Source organism: Apium graveolens, chromosome 7 (assembly GCF_009905375.1).
Source record: "Apium graveolens cultivar Ventura chromosome 7, ASM990537v1, whole genome shotgun sequence".
Lineage (NCBI taxonomy): Eukaryota > Viridiplantae > Streptophyta > Magnoliopsida > Apiales > Apiaceae > Apium > Apium graveolens.
This window is the reverse complement of record NC_133653.1, coordinates 141,190,191-141,203,190: the sequence shown is the minus strand read 5'-3', so window position 1 is coordinate 141,203,190 and position 13,000 is coordinate 141,190,191. Positions and strand designations below refer to the sequence as shown.

The 13,000-nt window shown below is 35.7% G+C and overlaps 1 protein-coding gene across 1 annotated transcript; it reads right to left on the bottom strand.

Moving 5' to 3' along the window:
• Positions 1-5,348: 5,348 nt before the first annotated feature.
• LOC141671094 (cytochrome b-c1 complex subunit 7-1, mitochondrial-like) lies at positions 5,349-10,376 on the bottom strand. Its single transcript, XM_074477208.1, has 4 exons — positions 10,218-10,376; positions 9,720-9,877; positions 6,609-6,656; positions 5,349-5,626 (listed from the first exon to the last, which is right to left on the bottom strand). The coding sequence occupies exons 1-4, from the start codon at positions 10,309-10,311 to the stop codon at positions 5,558-5,560; spliced, it is 369 nt and encodes a 122-aa protein (XP_074333309.1). The 5' UTR covers positions 10,312-10,376; the 3' UTR covers positions 5,349-5,557.
• Positions 10,377-13,000: the final 2,624 nt, after the last annotated feature.

Here is a 13,000-nt window from a genome sequence, read left to right as displayed (position 1 = left end):
TAGGTGTGGATGTTTGGGCCTTGGAAGCATCTTTATTTGATTTGGTCTTGGGTTTGTCGCTAGGACGCGCCCCGAACGACTTGGGAATCCTGGGAGGAGCCATTTCTGCATAAGACATATGATAAATATTAGTGAACATAGCAACAAGGTGCACCAAAATGGTATTAAATCTGCTAATTAAGGCTCAAAACATATAATATACAAAGAAGCAGCAAGTGAAGATAAAGGCAGGTACGAAATATATAGTACAAAATCACAATCTATGATTAAGAACATAAGGTAACAGCAAAATGAATAAGGCGCCCTGGCAAAGGGCGCGCCCTCATCAAGAAATATTAAAGCAATATCGATGAAATATGATGTGCAATGTTGAAACTAACAAGGAGTTTTACAAATAACAAAATTTTCTTAAGAAGACGCGCCCACAATGAAGGCGCGCCATTAAGACCTAAAATAATCAAACATGTAGGAATCTCGCCTTGGAGGGAGCTGTCTTCGAATTCCTCCTCCTCTTCTTCTTCTTCAATTTTTTCATCACTATCTATGTAAATGACGCGAGAGACAGGGTTACCTTTTCGAAATTTTATAAATTTATGCTTTGTTTCCATTTGGTCAGAAAGGATTCTGACTCGCATCTGATTGGTCTTGGTAACCAATATTTTTAAATTCCATCTCTCAGTAGCCACTCTGAGAAGAGCTTCTGCCCGCCTTTTAGGCGCGCCCTCAAGCTCTTTCACCATTGGTTTGTATAAGTAAAAAAGAAAAGTTATAAGAGACAAAGAATAAGTACAGGTAAGTTGGGAAAGGAAAATGAATGATGCGCTCCCTTACTTGGAGATGTGTTGAATCGAATCCTTATCCTGGGAACATCATACAGGTAGAAAAAGTTTTCTTTCCAACCCTTCTCATGGCTGAGATTTCCAGAAGAGAAGCCTTTTTTATTATGTTGTTTGTCCACGACCAAATAGTAATATCCATGATCATACTTTCTTAGGCTGAAGAAATGACTTAGTTCGGACATTGTGGTTTGAGGAAAACCTAAGTCTGTATAAATGATGAATAAAGCGAGGACAAATTTGTAGCTGTTGGGGGAGAGCTGGAGTGGAACTACATCATAAAGTTCAATCACCTCTCTAAGGAAAGGGTGCAAGGGCGCACCCACACCCAATGAAACCAGCTTAGGGCTGGTTACCATTCTAGGGATCCTGAAATTTCTCCCATCATTAAAAATATGGGGTCGCATCATGCTAAGAGGGTGCGCCCAGATACCTTCCATATCGTAGTACTCCATTAGTCACCCTAGTTGCTCATCAGAACAGGCTGACGGAAGTCCAACACATAATAATTTTCCATGCTCTTTTCTGAAACGTTTCTTCACAGCTTCATTGCACGGATCAAAGTCATTTCAATCGAAGTCCATCTCACTATTAGAAACTTCCCAGTGTTGGAAAGGGATGGGAGAAGGTTCGGGAGAAGTAGAAAACTGAAGGACGTCTTCATCAAAAAAATTCATCTCATTACAAAGAGGCGATGAGTTCACTTCAGACGCACCCTCAGGGTTAGGGGAAGTGGGCGCGCCTTGTGAATGTTGTGGAGAAAGGCTTGGAGATATAGCTCTATAAGAAACTTTTGATGGGTCTGCATCAACGTTGACCCCTGCTTCAATGTTTCTATACCTATCTGCATTTAGAACCTCGAGCCAATCATCTAGATCCGTGTCCATTGGAGCTGGTGACCTTTCCTTGCGAACTAATTTTTGTTTTCCTTTTCGTTGAGCCAAAGGGAGATTATCTAAAGAGTCGTTTGGTGATTCTTCCATGCAATTGCTTTCTTTGGATTCTTTAATAAGGTGCGCCGCTTGTCTTAAAAATTCAGGAGTCCTATGAGCGTCTGGATGATTTGGGTTGAAAGAGATAGGAGGGGGAGAATAGATTCCTAGCTTGGTGCAAAAGTCCTTGAATGGGTGAAAGGGGGAGGACGCGCCCTCATCTTCCAGCTGTCAAGAAAAACAAAAAACATTGAGGGTGCGTCCATTTCAGAAAGAAGAAGAAGAGAATAGGAATGGTAAATAGCACAAGGCATATGTTGGGAGGCTAGCATGCCCCATTCAGAAGTTATATATGTTGATTTTGCGCACCCCTAGATAAATTTTGTAATATACGCGCTCTAAACCCAAATTGGGCATAAAAGAATAACAGTTGGAATTATCAAAAACATAAGATTGAAATTCAAAATCCCGAAATTATGGGTTTATTCATATATATACAGATATATATATATATATATAAAGATATATACACACAAATACATATATATTAAGGATGTTTATAATCAAGAATATGAACAGATTATATGGCATGCACTACAATCTACTCAATAAAACTCGAAAAAGGGAGTTTTGTGTACCTTTTTAGATGGAGAGATTGACCGGAAAAAGGTTGGAGAAATGGTAACAGAGAAGGATGATTCCGAGAAAAAACAGTCTTGTCGGTATTGATGCTTTCAGAGAAAAAGGGAAAGTGAAAAGAAAGAGAGGGTAAAAGTAAGAAAGTAAAATACTAAGAGGTTGTGTGTATTTATAGATTAAATAGAGTGGAACAACTGCCAATCGTATCAAAAATCAAATCAATCACGTCAGACACGATCCTCGAGAAAAAAAGGAAAATCGTTTAAAAGGATAAAACCGTTTCGAATTCCAAAAATGCACCTGTTAAAGGCGCGCCTTTTTAAATTTTCAGAATTTATATTTGAAAGAGATACGTAAAAAAAACAATAGATTTTTAGAGAATGCGCCCTGAAGAAGGAGCGCCTTATAAGGTAATATTGGCAAAGTATGAATTTATACAAATTTTAAAAATGAAGGAAAGAAATTTCAATCCCATTTTCAATAGCATATGGAATTTGGGGGGTAGTTGTTATATCTGAAATTTGGTATAAACCCTATTTGGGTCAAAATAAGATAAAGTGGTCATAATTGAGATAAGAATGCCTGGAATTGAGGAAGAGATAAGGTGAGTTTCCTTCCTGAATAAGGAAATGGAGCGCCCTCTTGATGAGAAAAGGCGCACCCTATGTTTGTAAAAGATTGATTGGATGTATGCATGTATTGGATGAAGGCGCGCCCTCATTATCTGAGGAAAGCGCACCCTGTTATTAAAAAAAACTGACTTATTCTCTAAGTTCGCTCCTCACCCGTGGCAGATCTTAGGGCGCGCCCAAAGTAATAGAAATGATTTGGATGGTACTTTAGCATGAACACTTGGACAAGTTCTCGGGAGGATTCAAGGAAGATGGAGATTATTATTACTAACATATTTGCTGCAAGTACCCTATTGAAGAACTTCTTCCTATAATGCAACCACAGGAAGGCGGTGTCCCTGGTCAGAGACCTCCAGGGGTATGCCTAGACGGAAGGCCTCCTCATGTAGTCAATGAGTGTCCTCATTGGGGATGTGGGGTAAATTTTGGTGTGTGCTTTGGTAGCTCTGTCTCTGTAGTCAACGGGTGTCCTCGTTGGGGAGAATTCGGAGTATCCTGCACTTTGCACCCAAAATCTTGGGAACACTTATCTTGCGATCTGGTAGGGGCTCCTTATCCGGGGGACAAGGATGCGTCCAACATTTGGGGTGAACCACGGCTATACCTGCATCCATGGACTAGAGAAACAGCTGGTAGCGGAGGGTTATTCTTGGTCAGGGAGATGCCTTATTCATGAAGTCTCGAAGCTATGGGCGAGCCTTGGGCCTTTGTGGTTGGGCCTCATCGGCGGACATTCCTAAAGCTAGTAGAAGACGGTTTTCAGTAGGTTTCCTACTGGGCCTCATGACAAGAGATCTAAGCCCATTAGGTTTCTTGTTCCCCAAAAACTACGTTGGCTTGATTCCCTATAAATAGGGATACGTAGGCAAAATGTAAGGGGTCAGAAGCGAGAGCGCAAAGGAGCCACCAATAACCCTAATCAATCTCATCCACCAATAATCACCACCACCAAACACCGTTCATACTTCCCGACGATTACTGTTCACGTTGTCCGACGAAGAACCATCGTCACAGATCTTGTTTCCTGCTACGAACCTCAAACTTTATTGCTCACAAATTCTTCCGTCAACACAAAGCAATACGACAGACGAAGTGTTGTTTTGATGGTAAACGCGAAACACATTAACATTTTGCATTTATTTTTGTTTACTAAATTATTCAATAATATTATGTTTCCAAGCTTAACACGTTATTTTAATAGGTATTTTGTTCGTATTTTATTTACATCTATAAATATTTTAATATTTTTAAAATCAAAATTGAGAATTAGCGAAGGCCTAACATATTAAAAAATAAATAAATTAATTAATAAAACGTGCATCCCTAAAACCCTACAGCATAAACCCTAATTTAATCTAGGGTAAAGGCCCGAAACCCTAGTAACCAAACTTTAATTATTGACATTTTTTAATATTTTAGCGTTCACCGATTCTCAATATATGTTTTAAAAATATTAAAATATTTATAAATATGAATAAAATGCGAATAAAACACCGTTTAGAATAACGTTTTAAGCTTAAAAATACAACATTATCTAACATATGAGATAAAAAATATATATCAAAACGCAACTCCAAACAGTGTTAACCTTAATAACGGAGTTGCATTTTGCCCCTTAAACATGATTGGAAGTTACGTTTTTAGTAAAAAAAAGTTGAAACGGTAGACGCATCTCCATTTTTGTTTAAAAAGAAAAACATAAACTGATATTTCTTTTTTAAGTGAAATTTTGAGATTAATTTTTTCCAAAGTGACATTCCCTACTATTTTCTCCAAAATAGTGACATTTGGAATCAACAGAAGAGATTATTTATTGAAAATTTTAGATTTATACAGGAGTAGTATGATCTATGCCGAATCCAATTGTCATTTATCAAAGACACACTAGAAGGCATATAAACACGGGAGAACAGTGCTGGAGAGGTCCGAACTCCCACGTACGTACGGCAAATAAGTACACAGAGCATGTCCTTCTCATGATGAAATAACTTCCCCTATCCAATATTAAGATGTTAATTATATTGTTAATATATTTTACCCGTTTCTTACAGAAGACCTAACCATTTATTTTTTTCCAATTCATGAATTTGTACATATTTTTTACTCTTGACATTCAAATGAAGAAATAACATTCTACAAGGCCTAGCAAGTAGTAACCGCTGACAAAGATATCTGCACTATAAATTATTCTTATAATGTTATGCAAATATAGATATATCAAAACAAATTACTCGAAACCATTTTGTAATGGCAGCTCATGTTTCTCAACTCTAGCTTTGTGTTTGCAATATGAATTCACACAAAAAGCGTACAAACAATAGATAATCATCCCCACTTTAAAAGGTGTACATAGTACATCATAATACTAAAAGGTCTGTACGATGGAGAAATGTCAGCAAAAGCATACACACAGGGAATGTCTTTTGACAGTCTCAGATATGATTTATTACACAAACATTTCACATTTTCAGCTCAGAGGCATTAAACTAGAGAAAACATCTCAACTGTAACACTCCAATTAAGGAATGGTGCGCTGGTAGAGGGGCAAAGCACCCAAAGCTTTTCGTTCAGCGTTCTCCCGTTGTACCTGTAAAACAAAAACCAAGGAGCAATTTTGATCACTTTACAAAACCGCATCTAGTAAATAATCATCACCATCACTAATCGCAAGACACCAAAAAATTTAATCTCAAGATACACTTACTAAGAAAGTGGTGCGCTTTTTAAATTGTTTTACTTTGTTTTTAATAGCGCACCATATGCAAAATATGCATTCTATTTATCAATCCCGATTAAATGGATTCCTGATTTGAAAATGTTTTCTCATCCAGATCTAGTATCTCAAGTGTTCAACATTTCCTGATCCTCCTCCACATTAAAACTAAGGTTTGCGTCGTTGATATTGCAATCCACTAAAAAATTTGCTCTTAGTTCAGAGTTGTATTAAACAACGAAACAGAAACATCAAAAGACTTAAAATATCTGAAAATAACACTGGTCACAAAAGCCAGGCCATGGCCTCAGATCATTGTTTCTTATTTACCTTTCATCAAATTATGCTCATAATAAGCAAACATAGAAGAGAAAATTAAGGATATACTATAATACGCAACAGTACTTTTTGTTCTGTCATCGTGTACAATCCAAATAGGTAATATGAGAATGGAAGTTGATCCTTTTTTCCCTAATAGGCACTTAACATTTGATTTAAGCAATTCGTTTTTTTATTTGTGTTGGAGGGGAGGGGGTCGGTAAAGAAACAGGGGCTGACGGCTGAGTAACAAACAGTATCATTAATGAGCCAACACAGTCTCAGGAAACCCAAACAGACAAATCCAACACTACGGAGGAGGATATGAAGGTACAAGCACATGGAACACAGGCGTCAATGAAGAATATGCTCCAAAATAAAAACAGGCACAATCTTATAAAGAAAAATAATTCAAAATTCTTAAGATGAGGATAATGTCACACAGCAAGATGTCCCCTATTATGTGAACTTACGATCATGTAACAACTTTTAAGAGTGGTTATAATATTATTATTGCACAACAAATTTAAGAACTTACAAGTGCCAACATCTCTTGAACATAGCTTCTAAATGGAGTCTGCATTGCCTGTGAATAAAAGAAGATTCAAGTAAATAGGACAAGGCAGTTCAATAAAAAATTACAGAGCATATTACAAGCAGATTTAAACTAAGTTGAATGACAATAAGCACTGTGAAAGGATATAAAATGTCATCGCTACAAACATAGAGATAAAATATACATGCAGCAATATTGAGCCATCTTGAAGGCTGAACCGTAAATAGAGCACCAAATCTGAAATCTTAACTTGTTACTATGCATTACAATAGGCAGAGGAATTAGATATATATGTGATTAATTAGGCGATCAATCCAGGTCAGCAACAGATAAACAGATTACCGACACATAAACAGTAAGAAATTGTAAATGAATGTCTGTATTTACACATTGACAATCTTTTTCTTTATTGGTGTTGGGACATTACAATGACTTTAAATACTTACGACACATTTAACTCTATAGAGATTAAAACCCTCACAATTATAAAGGTTAGGGGTATCCACTAAGCGAATATGCTAGCGATCACATAGAAAATCTTATATGTAGCCTTAGTAGCATATACATGATTTTATCATAAAGATTATAACATTCATTGTACGGCGCCACATCAGGTTAAATGACCCTTCTGACACCCATTATGATATAAAACAATAATATCTTACACTGAAAATTTCTTGTACACACTTTAACAGCCACTTATTGTATAAACCAATGTAAAATATTCATGACCACGTCATTTCTCTCCCCAAAAAAATTCATAAAAAAACTTTATTAAATGAAAATAATATGATCCTTTATAAAAATATAAAATGATAATATTATTATAAATATGTATGAAGAGCTATATAAAAAAATATGTTGATCCATAAGTTTCAGAAAACAATAAAACTGACGATAACAGATATTTCCTTCAAAAAAATTAATTGTGAAACAAAGAAAAAAGAATCAGAAGTAAATATTTAGTAGATAATTAGAATAGTAATGCAAAGTATCGCTTGGCCATAATTTTCCTGACTACAGTGTCGTTTAACCTGATACAAGCTAATAACTTAGGTTAAGTTAATCTGTTCTCCATTATTCTTTTATAACATTATACTAATTCTCTCTATCTGGTCAATTCGAAAGTAAAAAAATGAAGGGAACTAAAAAACAGTAGCTAAGATCTTTTTTGTAAATTCATCAGTATAACACAGTAAGCTAGTTATCCAAAACTATTACATTTTATTTTCCTGGGCATGAACTTGTTCAAATCGTGTTGTGCATCATTCCTAATTTCCTGGCAAGCAGGGGTGCGGCACCTCCCTGGCGTACTGCGCACTGGATATATATATATATATATAATTTTAAATATTTGCTGTATCCCGCCGCACCCGAATCCCCATATTTTTGAATTTGCCGAATTCCCGTATCCCCGCACGTGCACGCGCACCCGCACCCATGCTTCCTAGCTAATTTATTACAGTTTATTCGTATATAGTATAATTATATATGCGTATGATGTCCAATTCATATATCTGGATTTTCTAAATAGTTTTATTTGTTCATTTCAGGCTTTGACAACTATTCATTATATAACTTTCAAACTTAGAACATAACAATACTTGTATGACGCTTAACTTTATGTGAATTAGGTGACAATTATGTTTGTTTTCTTAACTACTATTAACTGAATGATGACGAATGAAAGAGCACATATTAAGGTATCACATAGGCCTGAATGGGATTACTTAATCAAATGAAAATAAAAGGTCAAACAAAAAAAAACATAAAATATCATCCTTCAATTTTCCTTTAAACAATCATCGCATATGTATATTTTTATCAAATGTCACAGACTCAAGTAGCCACTCAGTAGCCTTTTCGAAAATATATAAGTGTAGCCAATATATAGCTAAAAATTAGAAATCAACCACTTGCCTATTGGTGCCAAAAAGAGTTCAGACATAAAAACGGTATTAAAATAATTGTTACGCCAACACTGCTTAAGAAATCTATTTTATGTGAAATATTGAGGGAAATATAAGAGTAAAAACCAAAAAGGTGGCTAAAGTTGCGTTAAATTAGCAAAATATTGGCCCGGGTTAAAAAATGATAGATTGGTGGCCAACGTTATCTTCCGCCTTTTGATTAGGTGGCGCCCGTCATTCTCCGTTAAATTAGGCCCGTTAAGTCTTAAAAAACTAATTAATTAAAGGGTATTTCAGATAATTTTCTTAAATTATCTATAAATATTATATCACAAAGTTGTAATACATTTTCATACGAGTAAACCTCAATTAGGGTCAGTGGAAAGTAAGAACTGATAAAGGAAAAGCAAAATTTTGTAGCCATGGTAGATGAATTTCGAGCAGAACTGGTGGATAAATCCATTCAAAGCAACTTTGGTTCATCAGTTTGTTCTCCAATCATCAACAACATGGATATTCTTTCATTGCCAACTGATTCGGTCTTGAAATCAAGGGCTAGTGATGATCAATCTGGTTCAGCTAATTCCGAAGGGTCTATAGTTTTTCAAGATATTTGAAAACCATTCGATGAAGATGGATCTTTGTCAGCCTTGAACTCCACCTTAATTAGAAATGATGGATGATAACCTCTCTTCATCAATAACAGCTGACTGGAATCAATTTTTACTAAAGTATATATATATATACATAACTTTACTGTAAGTATACAGATGTATTGTTTCTGAAATACCCTTTTATTAGTTAATTTTTTAGACTTAGGGGCCCATACTTAACAGATATTGACGGGCACGACCTATCCAAAAAGCGGAAGATAATGGTGGCCACAAATCTGTCATTTTTTAACCCGGGCCAATATTTTGCTAATTTAGCAAAACTTTAGCCACCTTTATGCTCTTTACTCGAAATATAATTAAGATGTACAACTTTGTCACTACTACTCTGTTACTACATATGGTTTTCGATTACAGTTCAAATCAGCATCTAAGCCTTTCAAAAAGAACTAATTATACCGACATTCCGACAATATGTTAATGCACTAGTAATTGCCAATAATTTCAGTAATTAATTAAAAAACCAAAACTATCGGAATAAAAGGAGAGTGATAAAATTGAGAAACAAAGACCTGAAGTTCCTTAGGAAGGGGAGAGTGCTTCATGCTGAGATCCATACAGCGCTTGAGACGCTGGTTCCGAGCATGAACTACCTCTGCAGGGAGCCGGTCCAGAGCCTCCTTAATGTCCAAGGAGAACTGAGGATCGTACAAATCATCATATCGCAGACCTAATTAACAAGCACAAACAAAATTATCAAAAGAAATTGAGTACCGTAACTCACAGTCATAATAATCAGAACAAATCGGACAAAGATAATCACATATCATATATAAATCTGAGATATATAAACTGAATTCAATTACAAGATAGTATAAAGAGGAGAGGGAGAGATAGAGAGATACAAGAGAGGGAGAGGGGGAGAGAGAGAGGATAGAGGGAGGGAGAGAGAGATACAGGAGAGGGAGAGAGAGAGAGAGGGGGGAGAGGGAGAGGGAGAGAGAGGGAGAGAGAGGGGGAGAGAGAGAGGGGGGGGAGAGAGAGAGAGAGAGAGAGAGAGGGGGGGGAACCGTATTTGCGGATACTAGAATCAACACGTTTCTTGTGCAACTTAGCGAGGGGGTTACGATTGGGATCAGCGAACCATCTCAACAGCGACGCCATTTCTCTCTTTGACTCTCTCTTTCTCTCTTGTTTCTTTGTGTTGTCTTTCTCTTTTCTACTGACGGCTATTCCATACATATATATGCCTACTTTAAATGTAGCTCTCTTCTTGAGCCCAATTGTTTCGGCCCACTTAATTGTTGTCAGCTTATAGTGTTCATCTATACTTCAGCCCGATTGTTTCGCCATAAATTTCTTATTCCTGCCTCAAAAAAAACTTACACATTTTTATATTGCCTCTCCCATTCTTGTTTTCAAAAAAAAACAAAGTTAAAGATTTTTTTATTTTTATTTATGTTATTCGGAGTGAAGATAAAATGGTTATATTATAAAAATTTATAAATAGATGATAAGAAAGACAAAAATAAATTTATTATAGCCTATCAATGAAGCCGACAATTTTTTACATAATTTTGAATTATTTTAATTTAAGTTTACATGAATAAACTTAAATAAAATTATTTATTAATAAATTTAAGATTTTTAGATAAAAACAGGCAAATATTCATGCAATAAAATTTTCTTTATATCCAACACCTCCTATTATCAATCGGCTCCCTTTACGTGATATCTAGATTTTAAACCTTGTTAAAAAACAACGCTGGCATATGAAGTGCGATACAAGACATGTATGTATTATAAAAAGACTAAATTATATTGACAACCCTAAAATTTAGTTGTATGATAGTCTAAATCTGTATTTTGTATTATATTACTTGAGTCTGTAAAATGTTAAAGATCATACTGTAGCATTTTTCTGTGAACAGTCTCAAGACTAAGAATAAACTCTGGAAGAAGATCAACAAGATCATGACTCAGAGAAAAGGTGAAGAAGTTTGGAGTTGAAGAAATCTATTTTAGGAAAATGTTCTAAGTCAAGATATTTACAAGTCATAGATCAAGTCATATAGAGAAGTCATTCGAGAACTTCAGAATGACTTATGGTGGAGTCCAAACTAGATTATAGAAAAGTCTCAGAGATATCGACAAGTCAAATGAAAATATGAAGATTGGAGATATCGACAAGTCAAAATATCATTAGAGATCTCAAAGATATCTATAAGTCAAAATATATATATAGAGATCTCTGAGATATCGACACGTGTTGAGAATTGGCTAAGTCGAGAATCAGGATCTGTCTAACAATCAAGATATGATCAACTGATGTGAAATGATTATCCGTTGGAAGCTTCGTTATCATCCGTTGACAATATTTAGTCATCCATTGATATATACAAATGATTATCCGTTGAAGCTGGTAGAACAAAGGACATACATTCAACAAGAAAAACAGCTGGAAATGAAAAGCTCAGTACAATTCTGGTGGCAAAAGTGGCTTCAAAACTGGATATGTTGACAGATCAAAAATAAGGTATTTCAATTGTGATGAATTGAGCCACTTTGCCACAGAATGTAGAAAGCCAAAGAAAGTGAAAAGGGATAAAACCTATCTAGAGTTGGAGGCAAAGTATGAAACTCTCTTGAAGAAGCAACAGGGTAAAGCTTACATTGCAGAAGAAAATAGTTGGGATGATTCTGATATTGATGAAGATGGGGAGTTTGGAAACTATGCACTCATGGCCTTGGAGCAAGGAGAGTCATCCTCATAAAAAACAGAGGTACCAACTCTTACTATTATTGATTTAAATACAAGTCAATATAAAGAGACTGTTGAAAAGATGAGCATAGAGATGTTCCACATCCATACTAGCATGGTGGCAGCTACTGAGGAGGTTAGTAGGCTGTCAAAAGCTAATGAGAAGCTTGAGATTGAGGAGCAAGATTTGAAACTGCAATTTGTTGACCTTGAAACTGTGAAGCAGGAAAATGAATATCTAAAGAATAAGCTGAAGTGTGCTGGTGAAATAGAAGCTGTGTTGAGGGAAAAGATAGAAAAGAATGAAGTAAAATTGAAGTCTTTCAAGAATGCTTCTTAGTTAGTTGGTCAGTACCATGAGAAGAATAAGCCATGTGCTAAAATATCCATTGTCCTTGACTATGATGCCTTGAACAACAAGAAGAAGAATGAAGGTGACAAGGGCAAAGCAACTGTAAATGAAGATGTCCCAGCTATGCTGAGAAAAGTTGATTCACCTTTGTTTAAGGCATGTGAAGTCAATTTCAGTGAAAAGGACTTGGTCATCAAGCAAGAACTTACAGATGAAGATAAAGAAATGAAAAATGAAGAAACCACTCCTGCTACTGAAAGAAAGAAGAAGCCCATGGTTAACCAACTCCCTAAGACACCTGTCAAGGAAGTCAAGATTGAGAATACAGGAAGGAAGAAAAAGAACAAGAATGGCAAGATATGGGTAAATAAGAGTAACAACTTTGCATTTGTTGTTGATGCCCCCAGAAAGAAATGTCAGAAATGTGGCTCAGTAAATCATCTAACTCACCTTTGTAAAAAGGATGTTAGCAAGCCAAAAGTGGGAGCATGTAAGTACAATAAAGCAAATGCAGAAGACCCTTACTCCTTTTATGACAAATTTGACTGCATACCTTACAACATGAAAGTGATGACAAGTTGTCATAAACTGAGAGTAGATTTGAAATATGTCAATTTTGAATCTACAGTCAAAAAGGAAAATGCAAAATAATCTGTTCACACTGTTTCTTTTGAGTCAACTCATTCTAATTCTGGAAATTTTGTTAGCAAGAAGAAAGTACCCAACACTGTTTGGATAGC

Bases quoted from the DNA above. Each gene is read 5' to 3' on its own strand.
- LOC141671094 (XM_074477208.1), bottom strand. From the start codon at position 10,311: ATGGCGTCGCTGTTGAGATGGTTCGCTGATCCCAATCGTAACCCCCTC. The intron at 9,878-10,217 runs GTTCCCCCCCCT...CTTGTTAATTAG, and splicing joins TTCTAGTATCCGCAAATACG to GTCTGCGATATGATGATTTG. The intron at 5,627-6,608 runs GTAAGTTCTTAA...TTTGTTTTACAG, and splicing joins TTCAAGAGATGTTGGCACTT to GTACAACGGGAGAACGCTGA.